This window comes from Coregonus clupeaformis, chromosome 16 (genome assembly GCF_020615455.1).
Source record: "Coregonus clupeaformis isolate EN_2021a chromosome 16, ASM2061545v1, whole genome shotgun sequence".
NCBI lineage: Eukaryota > Metazoa > Chordata > Actinopteri > Salmoniformes > Salmonidae > Coregonus > Coregonus clupeaformis.
In genome coordinates, this window is record NC_059207.1 from 32,325,044 (window position 1) to 32,344,906 (window position 19,863).

Here is a 19,863-nt window from a genome sequence, read left to right on the forward strand (position 1 = left end):
TAAAAGACACCTGTCCACAACCTCAAACAGTCACACTCCAAACTCCACTATGGCCAAGACCAAAGAGCTGTCAAAGGACACCAGAAACAAAATTGTAGACCTGCACCAGGCTGGGAAGACTGAATCTGCAATAGGTAAGCAGCTTGGTTTGAAGAAATCAACTGTGGGAGCAATTATTAGGAAATGGAAGACATACAAGACCACTGATAATCTCCCTCGATCTGGGGGCTCCACGCAAGATCTCACCCCGTGGGGTCGAAATGATCACAAGAACGGTGAACAAAAATCCCAGAACCACACGGGGGGACCTAGTGAATGACCTGCAGAGAGCTGGGACCAAAGTAACAAAGCCTACCATCAGTAACACACTACGCCGCCAGGGACTCAAATCCTGCAGTGCCAGACGTGTCCCCCCTGCTTAAGCCAGTACATGTCCAGGCCCGTCTGAAGTTTGCTAGAGTGCATTTGGATGATCCAGAAGAGGATTGGGAGAATGTCATATGGTCAGATGAAACCAAAATAGAACTTTTTGGTAAAAACTCAACTCGTCGTGTTTGGAGGACAAAGAATGCTGAGTTGCATCCAAAGAACACCATACCTACTGTGAAGCATGGGGGTGGAAACATAATGCTTTGGGGCTGTTTTTCTGCAACGGGACCAGGACGACTGATCCGTGTAAAGGAAAGAATGAATGGGGCCATGTATCATGAGATTTTGAGTGAAAACCTCCTTCCATCAGCAAGGGCATTGAAGATGAAACGTGGCTGGGTCTTTCAGCATGACAATGATCCCAAACACACCGCCCGGGCAACAAAGGAGTGGCTTCGTAAGAAGCATTTCAAGGTCCTGGAGTGGCCTAGCCAGTCTCCAGATCTCAACCCCATAGAAAATCTTTGGAGGGGAGTTGAAAGTCCGTGTTGCCCAGCGACAGCCCCAAAACATCACTGCTCTAGAGGAGATCTGCATGGAGGAATGGGCCAAAATACCAGCAACAGTGTGTGAAAACCTTGTGAAGACTTACAGAAAACGTTTGACCTGTGTCGTTGCCAACAAAGGGTATATAACAAAGTATTGAGAAACTTTTGTTATTGACCAAATACTTATTTTCCACCATAATTTGCAAATAAATTCATAAAAAATCCTACAATGTGATTTTCTGGAATTTTTTCCCTCATTTTGTCTGTCATAGTTGACGTGTACCTATGATGAAAATTACAGGCCTCTCTCATCTTTTTACGTGGGAGAACTTGCACAATTGGTGGCTGACTAAATACTTTTTTTCCCCACTGTAGGTATACAAAGCAGTGTCAAACTACACAAGGGTACAGGTGAGTCAAAAGATTGTCCTGGTGTAGTCCTGAATTATAGTACCATAATGCTGTATGTAGCAAAACCTCACTTGCCTAAAGAGTTTTTGGGGTCATATTATGGATATCTGTACATTTTTATTGATGTCTAATTGGCATAAATGCGAACAGAAAGTCAGGCGCACACAAAAATAGACCTTGTTTTTTCTACTTTCCTCATGTTTCAGTTATGAATACCAACAGTGAATTCTTACTGTGATTTTTTGTTTTATTTGGGAGGACAAAATATAATTACACTTTATGATATACAAATCACAATTTCAGACAATCATGTTATTCTGTACCATTAAAAAAGAAAGATGGCTTTTGAAAAAAAATATTATAATAACTTTACATTTTACTAACTGCTATCAAATAAATAAAACCAGTAAAACACTAGAAACAACTTTGAATAGATGTCAGCTAAATATTTGTTTTATTCTGTGTTTTCTAATCCTGAGCATGATGTTTGTATTGTGTTACAACAGTGAATAAGAACAGTTGCATGGGTTTATGACAAATCCCCAATATATCCCTTTGATTTCAGTTTGTGCTTGCTACTTTACTGCATAGTGACCAGAGACAGTGGAATGAAACACATCAACTGAATCAACAATGAAAATCATAATCTTCTAAATACAATTTCAAATTGGCCACATGAATGAAATAATACAATGGAATCAGTGTTGAAATAACATGCATAAAAATGTAATTAATAATAATATATGCTAACTAGTTTTCCTTTATAAAGAACAGCAAGGTAATTTGCTTCTTTGACATTGGACATAACAGTTCCATGTGAAAAAACAGGAAAAGTGTATTGGCCAAGGACTTTATTTCAAATGAACATTGGAGTACTACTTCATTCTCTCTTATGTATTAATCATCAGTCATGTCTAATAAAACCCTCAAAGATTTCAATAAAAACAAGAATGGTAACATAGAGATAATCATATTTATAACAATCGCAAAAAAGGAATTAAAACAAGTTTATATTATTCCCTAAACTAACTGTAATAATAAGTTAAATTGCTTGTTTTTTTCTTCTTAAATAAATCAATATATGAATTACTTTTTTATTACCAACCCTGGAGGACAAAGAATTTGCCCTTGTAAAATCGTGGAGATCATAACAAAAAATAAAGGGTCTATCATTCTGGAATGTAAATCACCTTCAAAAAGTCTACTACAAAAACCTTGGAGTCGTCACATGCCTTTGACAGTGTCCTTAGAGACAAATATCACCCTGGTTCATAGAGTTTCAGCACATAGTATCAGAGTTGTCCATTGTCCATTCAGTTCAGTGCTCTAACAACAAATCATCAACAGACATATTCTTCTAGCACACCTCCGCTAGCCAAGAGGTTGATCAGTTTGGGGTAGGTGTTGTTGGAAGAACCAAATCCTGCATACGGCTGTAGCATTGGGTGGTGTGAGTGCTTTTGAAGCTCGTGAAGACATCTTGATGCTGAATTCTGCTTTCCTTTCAAAATGCAGACACCCATAGTGCACCCCATAGAACTCCACTGTGTTGTGGTGTGGCCCAAGAAAGTCTCATGTCTTTGCAGCTACTGCAGATGAAGAGGTCTTCTGTCTGCATCTGGAGTGACTGGCCTGGTCTTTGGACTCTTTCTGTCCCATCCTTTTCATCCAAATGAATGAAACATGGACTCAACTAGTGGCAGGGCATCAGTGAGGATAGTTGTGGGGGGTTGAGAAATCAGTGTGTGTTCCATCATCATCCCTGTCCTGTCAGTGCCTGCAGGGGGGTAGCAGTGTTGGAGCAGTGGTCTGGTCTCGTCTGGTTTGTAGGTGGTGGATGGGAGTTGGTGGAGTGCTGCTACATCGGGGGAACTACCAGGCCGGTCATCGCTATAGAGAAAGAGAATAGTAATAATCTAATATGTTTTAGATAAAATCTTATTTTTGACAATGGCAATAATCATTATAACCAAAATAACAGTCAGACATACTGTATGTTCATGCTTGCCTAGCCTATGTGTATGTGGGTATGGATTTGTTTTTATAAAGGAAAATGTTTTTTTACAAAGAAAGGGGTGTTTCTAAGATTGTAGATTGGTTCTACCTCTGAAGCTGTTGCCTCCTGAGGCGGGGCAGGCAGGAGAGGGGGAGCCCTGGGGCCGGAGGACAGGAGCGAAGGCGCTCTTCTGTTTGGCTGAGGACGGGAAGGAGGAGAACGGCAGGAGGGAGGAGGAGGAGCTGGAACCTGGGATGGTGGGACTAGATGGCATTACTGTGGAGGAGAGAAAGAGAATATCAGTTGTTATTTTATAACAGAAGGATATATGCACTGATCAACCTTTGTCAATGGTGGGCAATGTTTTAGTGTAGCAGGGACAGGAAGAAAACACAGGACAGAGTGATTGAGTAAGAGGAGACACACTCACTACCATAGGGAGAACCAGTGGGGGAGGCACTGCTGAAACCAGGGGACCCTGGCACCCCCAGACTAGTCATGGGCACTGCCCCATAGCCCCCACTCATGCCTCCACCACCCCCATAGCCCGACTGCTGAGGGGTGGAGGCAGAGGGGTATCCCCGCGGGGACAAACTGCTGGAGTTACGAATATAACCTGGAGCGAGAGAGAGAGAGAAACAAAGAGAGAGACCGATAAAGTGTTAGAACAAAAAAGACAGAGGAAAGGAAAAGACAGGAAGACAAGTGATTTTCCCACTGGGGATATCATAGCACCAACTAGAAGAAAATATCACTATGAATCACATATTAAGTCTAGTACTGCTCACCCTGGCTGGTTTGTCCTGGCTCTCCGATGCTGACCCCCAGCTGGGAGGGGTATGAGCCCAGGCCCATGACACTGCCATGGGCTGGGGAACTAGGCATGGCCTGCAGCTGGCTGTGGGGACGGGGAACACTGTACAGGGCCTCAGCAATGTCCGCTGCACGCTTCAGCAACATGTCCTAAAGAGACAGACAATACAAACTGTTAGCCAGACCTCAGAGATTTACAGTAGTTATTGATAAGAGTAATAGTAAAAGAGACAAGAACAGCAGAGTTGTGAACTCCAGTCACATGACTTGGAGTCAAGTCTGACTCCAGTCACAAATTTGATGACTTGAGACTGGACTTGGAATTGGAGCCTCATGACTCGGGACTACCCTCTTACTTGAGACTGATGACTTTATATTATCTGACCAGGTGTTTTTACGTTTTGTCACTCATTTTGTGACACAGAGAAGCCATAGACAGTAGCCGCAGCATCGCCCTTGCAAAACTTAAAAAAACGTGCAACAGATTGGCTAGTGAAACGCACACTTGGCCCTCTGATTGGACCAGAAAACTGTCAATCAACACCGGTCGGGTGAGCTAGTGAACAGATTGCTGATTTGCTGTACAGCTATAGGATCGGGTGCAGCGCAAACGTCAAATTGTAGGGAGAGAGGATTGCCATAATAAATAAATATGCAGCTCCAAAAATAATTTGGTGATCAAGAATATTAACTGTTTTCTTTGCAAGCTCACCAGCAATGGGGCATTAAGCAACAATTAGGCCTACTAGCATAGGCCTGCTGGTCTTTTGGTATTTAAAAATTACTTGACATTTATAATTGACTTATGCTTGCATTTGGAATTTGTTGTTAAAAGTAATTATTACTGTGGCGATGATGCACCATAGTCTCTCCACTTGCGCTCTCCAAACTCCCTCCAGTGGAGAGCACTTTGTTCTCTTGTTGAAATGTTTGATGTTGCTTTCACACGTTTAAATGCATATGTGGTAAATGTATATTCCATCTAATCCTACAATAATTACTAACGTTTCATCATTCCATCACCATGCCGTTTATTGCAACACTTAGACATTTCTGTTTCATGTTTCATATGATACATTTTCATTTAGCCTGGTTGCGATGTTTACTGTACACATGAACGTTCGCAAGACTCAAGAGGTAGAAGTTCTGTTTATTTAATTAAATGTATGATTTCCTTTGTTCATATTTCTCGGGTTAGGTCGGAGTTCCGTGTGTCTGTGTCCTATGTCTCTGTCATTCTGGTTGTGCGTAATAGGAGAATGCGCACCTCAGTGCGCATAGAAATAGGCTTTGTGGCCTGCGCCCCACGCTTTGGATTCAGTACGTTGAATAAGAGGAAATGATTGTTCTATGTATGAATGGTGATTAAATACCATTAAGAATCATTAAGTCTGATTAAGAAGAATGTACCAATGTAACAATGGATGTGGAAATTGCCTTTTAAATTGTAGAACCAGTTTATTGGTTGTAATTGCCAATTGGGTAATTGTATGGTCCTGGGAGGGGCTGTGCTTATATGTACCTGTTTGAGCTCCTGTTAGACAGAGTCGATTTGGTTTCTCAAGGGGAGGCTGTGCAGTAGTGTCCCGCTACCTGTGTCTGTTCAGATAGGACGGGTTAAGCCTGATACAAAAGCTATTTATTTTGGGCCTTGTATATTTGGTAAATCTACTTGTATATTTTGTATGATATGGCCCTTTAGCATTGGATCACCAAGACCTGTAAATGAATCTACAATCTGAGCACCTCAACCTGCCTTTCCCTTATGACTGCTACAAGGTCCCTATTTTACAATGACATAATCAAAATGTGTTGACAAAAGAATGAAAAGGGCTGTATGGTAGCCTCAATAAATAGACAAAGATTATTGCATGTTTAGATGATGTTTTACTTGACTTGAGACTTGACTTGAAAACACTTGTGACTTGACTTGCTCTTAGAATGTACGACTTGGACTTGACTCAAGACTTGACCCGTTCTACTTGGGACTCGACTTAAGACTTGCTTGTGACTCGAATAATAGTGACTTGGTGCCACCTCTGCTGAAAATCGCTGGTTACCTGATTACTGTGTGGGTTTCCATACAAGGCCTCTACCAGATCAGCTGCTCTCTTCAGTAGCATCTCCTAAACACAGACAGAGAGACATGCATTAGCCTCTTATGTTACATAGTGTGTACTGTCTGTAAGGAGAGGTGTGATCACAGAAGTCAACATGTGTGCTGTGCTGTGGTCTGGTGTGGTGTAGTGTGGTGTGGTGTAGTGTGGTGTGGTGTAGTGTGATGTGGTGTAGTGTGGTGTGGTGTAGTGTGATGTGTTCTCACTCACCTTGGCCAGTTTGTCAGGGTCACCAGGGTGTCTAGGAATGACCTTTTGAAGTCTCTGGAAACCGTAGTCTATGGTGGGCTCATTCAGCGCTAAACACATACACAGATACATCAGCACTAGGTCATGACTCATCCCATGTAATGGTGCTGTTTGATATGTTGTTGGTGAATGGCTGCTGGATAGGGTAGGTGTGGCTGTGAGGTAAATAGGAGGTGTCTGTTTACCTGTGTAGATGAAGCGCCCAGGTGTCCCCTTGCAGAACTGTTTAGATTTATAGGACAGCGTGACCTCCACGACCCCTGGGATGTGGCGAGGAGGCGTCTGGACACGGATGGCGTGGGGCCGTGATCAACTAAGAGAAAGAGAGAGAAACAGGGACAAGACAGAAAATGAGCAACAAACGAGACTATTTGATAGTTTACAGTATCTAATAGAATAACACATTTTGCTCTCATAATGCCAACATGTAGCAGGCAGCCAACAAATGACTGTGCTAATGAGACAAGCCATATGCTTTAGCTACCTTGTCCCTTATGTTTTCAATCAGTAACAGTATCATTAATTAGTTGTTTTAAAGAGACAGTTACAGTAAAGCCACATAGCTACCTCGCTCCACACCAGCATGCTGCCGAACACCACCTGCAGTCCATCAAAGAAGTTCTCCCCGATCACAATGACCATGGCCCCGCCCGTGGTCCAGCCCTCACTGGGACTGATGGCTTTGATACAGGGGGTGGCTGGAGAGGAAGAGCAATAATGTCATTTTAATTTAACTAATTCCACATCCTGGCAATTTATTTAGTGTCTGTTTTAGGGGGTCAGCCCTAGACCTTGAGGTTAGCCATTAGCACAGTGAAGTGGATAACATGAGTAAGCTACAGTAAGCATCAGTACCTCAGGGTAGGTAGTGGTGTGTGTCTTACCGTATTCCATGCCGTTCTCCACTGACTCTCCCGGCTCCAGCCTACGGGCTCTCCGGCCGTGTTTGGAGTTGTTGTGGACAAACATGTTGTCAGACACAGCTAAGACATGTCCGTCTACACTCACAGTGCTGGACAGGACCACCTGAAAGACAGGGGAGGATGGGGAAGTGGAAAATATCAACGCACGGTGTATCAGGGTAACTAAAGTGATGTTAGGTCACTTTTTGTAAGATTTGGTTTCCTGCAACAACAAAAAATCCCTTGGCTACAATCAATTTCAACATCCAGTTGATAGGAATATTTCTCAACGGGTAATGTGACAACCCTACTATATAATATTTTTACATCACCGCCCTTCTCTCTGTGGCCTCTCTCTCTGTCCCTCCCTTTCCCTCCCCTCCTCTCCCCTCCTGAGGCTGTGGTTGGAGTTTCAGGCCTACTCCCTCACTGACAGCAGACATATGGACTGAATCTCCTCTTTTTACTGGGAGTTAGAGTGTGATATACGGTGGCCCTAATTTGATTTCTGGCCAACAGCATGTGTTTGTCCCTTCCTCTCCACAAAGTACATATGTTCACCTTGGAGGACATGCATTCAAAATATGTGGGTGTTCTTGTGTGTCTGCCTTGGGTCTTTGTGTTTCAGTGTGTCCATATATCTATATGTGTACATGCAGGACAGGGTGGCGGTGGTTGCGTAGGGTCTATGAAATGCTGAAAGACATTCATCTCTAGATATTTTGAAATAGACTTTGCCATAAGAAAGTGGTGTGTTAAGGATTTATCAGTATTGCAGAGCTGCATATGCAGAGACTGGAGCACAGATGCATAGAAAGGAAGAGAGAGAAAGGGAGAGAAAGCAGATGTTCTTGTAGATGGTTGACTAGGAGATGTAAGGAATCTGAAGGAAAATAACAGTAAATTATCGATCAAGCAGCAGCAACGGGCTCCTGTCCAGCTCCGATCGTCTTTTAACCTGGAGGTGAGGGCCTTGGAGCGGCCGCCCGCTCATAACTTCTCAGCATGTGTCACAGTGCAGGAGTTAAAACAAACATGGTGGAAAACAGGGAGAGAGAGAGAGAGAGGCAGAGCTGAGAGAGTGAGAGAGAGAGCTGTGAGAAAGAGAGACCCGAGAGAGAGAGAGCGAGCGAGAGCGAGAGCGAGAGCGAGAGAGAGAGAGAGAGAGAGAGAGAGAGAGAGAGAGAGAGAGAGAGAGAGAGAGAGAGAGAGAGAGAGAGAGAGAGAGAGAGAGAGAGAGAGAGAGAGAGAGAGAGAGAGAGAGAGAGAGAGAGAGAGAGAGAGAGAGAGAGAGAGAGAGAGAGAGAGAGAGAGAATGCCAGACAGGGGCTACGGTGCTGAAAGACAGCAGAGGAAGTGAAGCGGGAGTGTCCCCTGTGACCACTTCCTGGGTCACGGAGCATGACCTTCCCCATCTGGAGCCAATCACTCAATTCTTGACAACTTCCTGAAACACCTCAGCCTATTTCCTGCCTGCCTCCCCCCTTGTCTCTCCCACCCCACTACCTCCTTTTCCTTTCTCTTTCCATCTCTCCCTCTTTGTTTCTCTATTGATTTTTTACTTTCACCTTTAACTTTCCCCTCTATTCCAGTGCTTGAGGTTATGGTATGGAGAAATGTGGTCTCAACTATACCTGGGCAGATCCTGGACAACAAAACACCCTCTTTGTGAAAGTAGATTGGAAAGAAATTCATATATATATTTTAGATAACCATCAATTGTTATTTTCAACATCATGCATGCACCCACCCACCCTCCCTCTCTCTCTCTCTCTCTCTCTCTCTCTCTCTCTCTCTCCCTCTCTCACATGCACACACACATACACAAATAGGTATACATGCATACACACAAACACCTCTCTCTATCTCCTACTCTCCATACCTGAAATCTCCTCATGTCCCTTGGGTTCCCTGCTGTCTTCAGACAATTTTGGTTACACTTCAGGAAAAACTTCAAGAAGAATCTGCAGGGGTAAAAGAAAAATAGGACATCAATAACTCAATAGACAGGAAAACATAACACGGAAGAACAATGCATTCATTATTTGTTGGCCTTATTTATTGGCATTCATCATTTCAAATCAGTCAAGAAGATGCTGATTGCTGTTCTGGCCAGAGATGTGTTATGAACATTGAGTGTTTGTACATGCCTACACGTGTGTGTGTGTCTGCGTATGTGTGTGCATGTGCGTGTGTGTGTGGTCAATGCTGCTGCGTGATATCTGACCTTGCATTAATCACTGCTGTTTACTTTAGCATTAGAGTCAATGTTACTACACTTTAAATCAAATAATGAGAATTTGTAATGCAGTCCAGTGAAAACTGGTGCTGTGTTTCAAAGTGAACAGGAGACCATGATGTATGCCAGGGGACTCTGGGGACCATGGTATCCCACCATGCTGCATCTGAACCACATGGGAACAGTGGGGGAAGAGAGAAAGGCAACTAGAGAGAAAGTGAAAGGAGGACAGAGACAGAGTGTTTGTATGTACGTGTGCATGTGTTTGCATGAGGTTTGTGTGTGTATTTTCTCATGGATGTGTCTCATTAACGGTGTGTGTGTGGGGGGGAGTATGTGAGGGTGTAGAGGGGGATCAGAGCGTGGAAAGAGAGAGACGGGGTGCTGATAGCCTCCACTAGAGCAGAGAAGAGGAGAGAGATGGAGAAACTGAGATGAAGATGGGGAGAGGAGAGGAGGGAGAGACTCCAAATCCCAGGTGTACACAGTTCGGCAACATAGCCCGCTGCCATGGCAACGCGGCTCTGCCGCAATCCCAAAGTCCCCACGCTGAGAGGGAAAGAGAAGGCAACCACAAGGAACACACATTCCATCACAGAGAGCGAGGGAGAGAGGAGGGGGGAGGAAGTGATAGAAGGGGAGAGGCAGGGGAGATAGTTGAGGGAGTAATGAAATGGTCTGAAGACAAGAAGAGAATGAGAGTGAATGGGCGTGGTGTAGAGATCAGGACTACTGGTGTATATATGTGTGTCCATGGATCAGATACTCTGTCATTTTTGACTGAGTCCCAACATTTAGCCACAAATTTGGCCTCAATTTCAGTGATACACCCAACGCTGAAACTAAACAAAGAACAACAGTGATGAGGAGAAATGCTGGCGAGAGAGAGGCTGGAGCTGGTGCTGGGCGGATAGATATCCGATCCCACCCACATTGAGCTCACTGCAGATATAAGTCATATTAATGGAGAGACTTTGTTTGGAGAGGGACTTCATATTGGCCCCGCAGCCCAGGACCGTCCCATTCAATGGTAATTTCTCCTTCCCTCTCTCAGCCTCTTTCTCTCTCTTCTTCCATCACTCCCTCCCCTCCTCCCTAGTGAACAGGCCCTGGCTCAGAACAAGCGCTTGGTTCCAAGACAGTGTCCAATATTTCTTGATTTGAGCTATTTCAGCGGAGGACAATCAATATTGTTGTTGGCGAAGGGTGATTCTGATTTATCAGTGAGAGCTCGGACCTCCAACCTCACAGCTCCGCTACAGTTGGGCCCAGGGTGGATGTGTGCAAAAGGCCACATCGCCTCTCCCTCCCTCTTACCACTTCCTCCTCTTTACATCCCTATCCCCATCTCTCTCTCTCTCTCTCTCTCTCTCTCTCTCCTTCCCTCTCCCTCTCTCTCTCCCTCCTTCCCTCCCTCCCTCCCTCCCTCCCTTACTCCCTCTCTCTCTCCCTCTCTCTCTCTCTCCGTCCTTCCCTCCCTCCCTTACTCCCTCTCTCCTCTCTCTGTACTGTATCTATCATGCTGTCATGATTTATATGATATGTCAGTAGTTTATGCTCAGTGTTTGAATCCAGTTTGCTTCATAGCCACCGATGAGAGATATACTGGATTATGTTCTGCTGTTTTCAAACACTTCTTTCAAACAGTGCACTTGAAGATCCTTCAGTATGTGACTTCTACTCTGGTATATGATGGGAAACATTCTTTATCAATTTGCTTCAAATTCATGTGGGAACCCCCATAAAGAGACATGGCAGAGTAATTTATAACATTACTGCGGGCTCCTTTGTTGGGCTAAATGACCGTGGCCATGGCCCTGCTCTGTCCCAGACACAGACACGCTCCTCTCCCTGCCCAGCCACCTGCTCTCTGGATCTCTGGCCACTTCAAGTGCACCCAGCCAACAATGACCGCTCACTCCACCCAGTCACATTGGTGACTTCACAGCAGGGATGCATGACATCCCTTTAAAGACACACTCCACATGTAGCGACGACCCTCCAAGTTCTAGGCCGACATCCCCATTGGTCAGTTTGCGTTGGACTGCTCCTTTCCTCTGACTTTCATTCATCATTCCCTCACTGTGTTTGTTTGTGTAACATTATAAACACTCATACATACTTCCATACAACCCCCCCACCACTGTCCTCCCCAAAAACCCATTCAGTCAACTTACAGCCCCCTCAGTTCGGACGCACACAGCTGCAAATGCTGAAATTAAAGCGAGACATTGGTGCATATATTAGCATGCATTAGCCGCTTCCCCCTGCCCACTTAACATGCAAATCTCCCAGCCCCGTCGCCTCGCACCTTCTGCCACACATTCATTTGCTGAATTATAATTAGACTAATCTTGCATAATTAATAAGAAGTCGAGGACCCTCTGTTTTTCTCCCGCCTCTGTTGTGGTCGCAAAAGTTTAATATCGGGGTTGTTTGTTTTTGTTTTGATAATGCAATACGCCCACACACCTCCCCACCCATAGGCTAGAGAGGAGCAGGAGTTGTTAAGCATTGGAGGTGATCTGAATGTCCGTTTTCAAAGGAGAACTCATTTAGCTATACTGTGGCTTAGAGGTATGCATTTGCAGCTTTGCCTCTCATATTCAAAGTGGTTATTCCATAACCAACTGTCACTGGAATGCATATTTATCCCACTATTCAATTATGAAATTAATTTTGGGGGAGGGTACATTTTGTGACAAGTTGAGATGCAAGTTTAATATTTTATGAGTTGTCCAGTTGTCATTCATGTAAATCAAGCTATAGCTATAACCCCTCCAACTGGTGTTCCCCACTACCCTCCTCAAAGACCCTGACTAGGAAACACAAACAAAAGGTAGGCCCAAGTCTTAAGCCTTGGGATCAATTTCCACACTGGCTCCATGGTGAGTCTGTTTTTTCCCCTCTGTATCTCTGTTAAGGCCTCCAAATCCCCTTTGTATGCATCTGCTTCAGTTCCCAATACTAAACACAGGCCTCACAGCATGGGATGAGCAATCCGCAGGGTGACAACTTGCTTAACTAAAACTAGTTAAAAAACTAGAGTAAATCATGACATTGCAATAACAGCAAAGTTACAAACTTAACTCCATAATTGTTTCATAGTCCCCTGTAGCTCAGTTGGTAGAGCATGGCGCTTGCAACACCAGGGTTGTGGGTTCGTTTCCCACGGGGGGTCAGTATGAAAATTTATGCACTAACTGTAAGTCGCTCTGGATATGAGCGTCTGCTAAATGACTAAAATGTAAATGTTCACGGGGGCATTGACTGTCAGACAGACCACATTCAGCCTCCGTCAGTCCTATCTGAGGCATCTGTTAAACATAGCTGAGCCTTTACATATGGCCATAATTGTCACACCCTGATCAGTTTCACCTGTCTTGTGCTTGTCTCCACCCCCACCAGGTGTCTCCCATTTGTCCTCATTATCCCCTGTGTATTTATACCAGTGTTTTCGGTTTGTCTGTTGCCAGTTCGTCTTGTCTCGTCAAGCTTACCCGTGGTTTTCCCTTACTCCTGTTTTGCTCTAGTCCCTGGTTTCCTGTTTTTCTCGGTTTTGACCATTCTGCCTGCCCTGAGTCTGCCTGCCGTTTCTGTAACTTTCAGACTCTGCTCTGGATTACTGACCTCTGCCTGCCCTTGACCTGTCATTTGCCTGCCCCCTGTTTTTGTAAATTAACTTTTTGTAATTTTGAACTGTCTGCATCTGGGTCTTATCCTGAGCCTTGATACTTAATCATACTGCTAGCACATGAGCTGCACAGGACCCCTAACAATAACTTTTATTGGCATTTATCAACCTTAATTACAACTGACTTAAATTGCCATGTCACAGAGACACACCATATATCACACTCTATATACTGATTAGACACACAGCTGTATCAGTGTCTGTATCAGTGTATTAGATCTGTATGCTATGGTGCATAGATTTAGCTACAATATTTTGCTTTATATAGATCATATGAACTGGACTAGTTCCTGCAACCTCGTCTTCCTGTGGGACAGTCCCTTTATCTCATGTGAGCCTGGTCCTCTGTTTGGGACAGCTGCATTGATGACAATCATATTTCAAAAAAAGACTTGGGAGGGATTTGAACTGTGAGAGACAGAGAGAGAGGACTAAAATGGAGAGCATTTAGTTTGGCAGGGTGGGAGAGGCTCTGTTCTCTATCTAGGAACAGAGAGAGAGAGAGAGAGAGCAGGGATGGAGTGACAGGTCAGAAGCATGATCTTGCTTCAATCAGTATTTAGAAGACAGGCGGAGAGACTGAAGGAAGTAGAGAGGGAAGGTGCGGATAGATGGTGCGGAAGAAAAGGCTGAAAGAGTGAGAGAAGAGAGGGAGAGACAAAAAGAGGAGAGGGGAGAATGTTGACGTCCTTTATTCAGGGCCATCACTCATCAGACATCCCACCCATCGTCCCCCCCTGGAAAAACAAAACAGTGTCCTGACATGGTGGGGGGGGGAGGAAAATTAGGAAACCAGATGTGAGGCATTAAAACATACTGACATGCTGAGGACCTTCCTCTGCCACACTCACACACTGAGAACATTAACTCATACACACACACACACACACACACATTACATACACACAAACTCTATAATAAACGCACACATTCTAAAAGAAAATGCATGTAAACCCAACTTGAAATGTATCCACAAAATATATGAGTATTGGGTCAAGCAAGTTCCAAGGCTACTGGCTATTGGCCGATTTCTGCATAGGCCAGAGTTGACCTAAGAATATTTTACACTGATACAGAAATCTACAGATGGGTCATCATGCATCAATGTATGGATATGCATCCAATTAGTATATGGAGTGGGTTGTGGTGAGGGATGGGGGTGTTTTGTTTTCCTCCATGGGGAGATTGGGGGAGGGGGGAGGAGGTAATAAATACCGCTGGATCCCAGGGTCCCCTGGCAGACTGGAAGCTAGACTGGTCACCAGGGTTAACACCCGGGGCACCCGACCTTTGACACTGCTAATGGGGCACAGAGAACCCTCCACGAACTGATACCCCCTCTGTGGCATACCACCACGGGACCTTTCACACTAGCCTACTAACACGCCCCCTTGTATTTTAGTACAGAAATAGTACTAGTCCTTCTCTCACCTTTACTTAACATACTTTATATAACCCTAACCCTCTCTCACTCCCCCCCTCTCTCTCCAAACTGCCTTGCATGTTTAAAAGTAATCGACAAACCAACCCTTAGCAACTTGTTTTAGCAGGGGTTTCACTTCTTTTAGTTTTGTTTTATTGGGAGCACAGATATGCGCCTCTGTCCTCTCAAATTTCGAGCAACCCCCACCTTTCCTAATCCCACTGTCATAATCTATAATATGGGCCCTGTTAGTCTCTCATTGATGCCTGTTTTGATCCAGGGATTAAACCTGTCTTTATGGTCTGACAGTCAGGCATACCAACACCCACCTACTAACAACCACACACTGACAACCACACACTGACAACCACACACTAACAACCAAACACTGACAACCACACACTGACAGACGAGACCACTGAGTGATGGGTGGAGATGGGTACACCAAATCAATGGAAAGAAAAATTGCCGGGCTTAGCTCAAATGTTTGTAGTGACAAAAGATATTTGGCTGCTGGCTTCAAAAGGCATATACTGGAAGGAAAAACCTGCACTCACTGAAATATTCTTTATGTTTTAATGTATTTTTTTAGCAGCAGAGGTCAGAACAAACGGTTGTGTTTCGGCGGCAGCCTTCGTCAGCGTTGGTTGAAGGGAAGTACTCACAGATTGTCCTGTGGTATCAAAAATAACAGCTAGATTATTTGGAGAGGTGCCACACAGACTGAAACAGAGCATGGGGAATGAGGACTCCTTTTAAAGTTTGACCACTGGATTGGATTTGCCCCCATGGCCCCTTCTCCATTTCAGCCCAGCCTCACCCCTGCGGCCCTAGCCCAAAACCCAGCCCACCCGTCTCTAAACTTGAGAACTGTGTCAAAGCCAAACATTTAAACCACTTGTGCTGATTTATAGAGCTTGGTAGTGCTGTACAACCATCAGGCTAGACACCGCAAAAGTGCCTCAGTTGAGCCCGGGCTGTGAGGTGAGAGAGGGGTGAGAAGGGGGGAGAGGGTAATAGAGGGACATGGATGGGGGCTGATGGACCCTCCTGATAAGTGCGAATGTGGACTTTTTGAACATTGTATCACCTTGGTCTTAAAATGACTTTACAACATCACTGCTGGCATGATGGTATCGTTTTAATCTTTTAAATAGTTTAATGTTGTTCCAGCGTCCAACACTTGGCATAATGACAAAAGTGGGAGAGAAAGAAAGAGAGAGAGATATAGGTATATATAGTTATATGGATCTATGGCTGGACAGACTGACAGAGACATGCACAGAGAGATCCAGGCTGGGGAGAACGTGAATGTTCAACCAGGATAGGGAATAGACATCCCATCAGTAGCTTGACCTTTCCCAGCATGCTTTGTGAGTCCTATGGGATGAAGATTCAAAATACGCTCTCCAAACTGTCACACTGGAGTCGTTAAGCAGTCCATTGTGTATGGACAGGTCTCATACATACCAATACGGACCTTTACAATCCCCACACTACATCGGTGACCCAAAACTGGTAGTTCTAACTGCAGCAGCATGAATAATGTCACGATGCACAAATGTACGGCTGAAGTGTATCAGGTGCTCCCTCCAATACACATAACAATGATTCCTAGATACTGAGTCCTCCTAACGCTGTCAAAACCTATATGCTTCCATCAGCCGATAATCACCTTTGAGTATTAAATACCCACATACCACAGCACATCCCAAACCCTCCTCAGAGAAGAACAAAGACAGAGAGATGGACGTTAGAGAGAGGAGAGAAGCAACAACAGAATGAGAAGAGATGTCTTCTTAATTAGCCAGTAATGATAAGATCTGACAAACAACATCTGTTTCCAGAGAGAGAGGGAAGGAGAGGGGGGAGGGAGGGAGAAAGGAGAGGGTGGGAGAGAGTGATCGAAGGGAGGAATAGAGAGAGAGTCAGCTAGCTAAAGAAACCTGTAAAGGCAAGACATGCTGGTGTGTAAAATAAAGAATGCTGTGTAGCGTGACACCATAGAAGAACGAAGGAAGGAGTGAAGTAAAATGAAAAAAGAGAGAGACAGAGAGACAGGGGGAGAGAATTCTGACAGGGTTGAGGGAATCTAGGAACCAGGACGGAAATGACAGATAGAAAGGAGAAAAACAGATCAGAATGAAGAGAGGCAGACAGACAGAGCAGACAGACAGACAGACAGACAGGCAGAGAGAGAGACAGACAGACAGACATACAGAGATTGAGAGACAGACAGAAAGAGAGAAAGAGAGACAGACACAGACAGACAGAGACTGAGAGACAGACAGACAGAGAAAGAGAGCGAGAGAGAGAGAGAGAGAGAGAGAGAGAGAGAGAGAGAGAGAGAGAGAGACAGACAGAGGGTAGAACTGGATAATGGCACAAGGGAGGGAAGGAGGGAGAGGTGGAACGTGTGTAGAGATGGGTATGGAATCACTCAGAGGTCCAGGGTGCTGTAATTTACTGTCTGTAGCTAATCCACAGCAAATGTGTGGAGCCATTGAGAGGAGCGGGAGAGAGAGGGAGGGAGGGAAGGAGAAGAGTGAGGGAATAAGAGAGAGGAAAGGGATGGAGGGGGATAGAGGAAGGGCAGGGGGACTGATGGGCGCACAGCATGCCTGCTGGGAGGCTGTCAGCGGCCACATCACCCCCTGCCCTCAGCCCTGACAGATTCATCAAGACTATTTACACACACACACACACACACACACAGGACCATAAAACATCAGAATTGTTTAGTTTTTTGTGTTTGTGCTCCACAAAAATGATATCAGGAGAATGCATCTACAGACATGTGTTGCTCTAAGGGCCATTAGATATTACAGAAATATGCAAGCTGCATCTAATGCACCCATCTCAATAACAAGTTGTTATAATTACTCTATGACCATACTGTAGCATAGCATGCACGTCTAATATTCCCATCTCTCTAAATACTTTTATATGCATGTTTTAGGGGCTCACATCAACCGGAGCGCCAAGTCTAGGTCCAAAAGGCTTCTCAACAGTTTCTACCCCCAAGCCATAAGACTCCTGAACAGCTAATCATGGCTACCCAGACTATTTGCATTGTCCCCCCCCCACCCCACCCCACCCCCTCTTTTACGCTGCTGCTACTCTGTTTATTATTTATGCATAGTCACTTTAACTCTACCCACGTGTACATATTACCTCAATTACCTCAACTAGCCGGTGCCCCCGCACATTGACTCTGTATGCCTCCTGTAGCTCAGTTGGTTGAGCATGGCGCTTGCAACGCCAGAGTTGTGGGTTCAATTCCCACAGGGGGCCAGTATGAAAAATGTATGCACTCACTAACTGTAAGTCGCTCTGGATATGAGCGTCTACTAAAATGTAAAAATGTAAATGTACCGGTACCCCTCTGTATATAGCCTCCCTACTGTTATTTTATTTTACTGCTGCTCTTTAGTTATTTGCTTTTATTTTTTTTACTCAACTCTTTTTTTATTTTACTTTTTTCTATAAAAAACAGCATTGTTGGTTAAGGGCTTGTAAGTAAGCATTTCACTGTAATGTCTACACCTGTTGTATTCGGCGCATGTGACAAATAAAATGTGATTAGATTTGATAGGCCTTTGAGGCGGTAAGGGGGAGGATGATAAGGAGGATGGGGGGATGTAAGGGAAATCCCAGTCCTCCCTGGGAAATAAATTCTATCCAGATTCCTGACAAACAGACAAACAAACAAACAAACAAACAAACTGGGGCCGGGCCAGCGCCAGGGGGCCTTGTTAAATCGTTAGTGAAATTTAAGACCTTTATATGGGGGGCTGACTGACTGACCCCCTATTCATCCCCCACACCCTCTTTGCCCCACCCCTACGCACCAGCATCCAGCCAAAGATAACAGCCCCTGTTCCTAAATACCACTGCTAACTGGCCTCTGACTCTGGCCTTTGACACACATGCACACACACATGCCTGGTTGGAGGCTCCACACACACATCCATGTGCACACAAACTCTGATACACACACATCCATGTACACACAAACTATCTCAAGTACTCTCTAAAATAAATCATGCTAATCTGACCTCCTGAGAGTGCCCCCCACACTTCATCTCTATGCTGCCCTACCAAAGGTGAAACCTATTAGTGGCCAGACAAATGGGAAGCTGCCTTCCCCTCTCCCTGTCCCAGTAACACAACGCCCGGTCCCAGCCACTCAGGGAGCGTGTGGCCATTTTGAGCGCTATGAGCCCCCCTCCAAACCCTATTTTTACCCCCCCACCTAAATTCCCCTGTCGTTCGCCCACATTATCCCATTCACAGTCCATTCCCATTTCCTGTCAAAACATTTCTCTGCTGCGCTCCGTTTCCGACTTCCCCCTCTGTGCGCTCTCCCTAAGAAAACAACATATGCTTGTTCTGAGTGTTAGGGTTCAAGCCACGACACCCAACCCAACGCAGTCCAACGCAGCCAAAGGTGACAGCACAATCCAGTCATCTAATCTGCCACTCATGGTTCACTTCCTATCTGTATTTGAGTCGTGGGTCTTCCTGGTTCACATGAGACCACATCACCAAAACCCCATACATCACAAAATGTATTCTGACTCCTGACTCTGAATAGAGTTCTCTCTCTTAGTTTCTTACAAGAAGTACCTGTCAGTGAGTATTTGATATTCCAGACAGTGGCACCCACTCCCTCTGTCTGTCTGACTGTCTGTGTGTCATTCTCCTCTCATTGCCTCCTGGGATGAGATGTCCCCCACTACCGTGCCAGCTGCTCAGACTGGCCCAGCCTGTGGTGTTGTGTGCAGTGGAGCTGCTGGAGCCCGTCTCTGTCTCCACTCACTGCCAGTCCCCTGCCTGAGGGGCTCCTGACCGGTGTCTGGGGGGACACCACCAGCCACCAGGGAGACACGGCGCCTGTGACAGGGAAGTGAAGGGACTGGAGGGATTGTGTGTGTGTGTGTGTCTTGTCAATCACACACACCTGGTTCTATTCCCCTAATTAGTCAATTTATAAGTGTTCCCTCTGCCCCCTTGTCCTTGTGGGTGATTGTTTGTTGTGGAGGTTAGTAGCTCGGTGGAGCTCTTGTATTTGTTATCAACGGGAGTGCACCTGTTTTGTG

At 45.0% G+C, this 19,863-nt stretch overlaps 1 protein-coding gene across 1 annotated transcript in view; it reads right to left on the bottom strand.

Annotated features, from left to right (window-relative positions):
• Window positions 1–1,653: 1,653 nt before the first annotated feature.
• LOC121584884 (transcription factor COE2) overlaps window positions 1,654–19,863 on the bottom strand; it is a 34,812-nt gene continuing 16,602 nt past the window's right edge. The window contains 10 exon segments of the mRNA XM_045225684.1: window positions 1,654–3,218; window positions 3,433–3,600; window positions 3,755–3,940; window positions 4,113–4,287; window positions 6,198–6,263; window positions 6,465–6,553; window positions 6,689–6,816; window positions 7,063–7,201; window positions 7,388–7,529; window positions 9,288–9,369. Of these exon segments, the coding sequence (XP_045081619.1) occupies window positions 3,187–3,218; window positions 3,433–3,600; window positions 3,755–3,940; window positions 4,113–4,287; window positions 6,198–6,263; window positions 6,465–6,553; window positions 6,689–6,816; window positions 7,063–7,201; window positions 7,388–7,529; window positions 9,288–9,369 (1,207 nt within the window). The 3' untranslated portion in view covers window positions 1,654–3,186.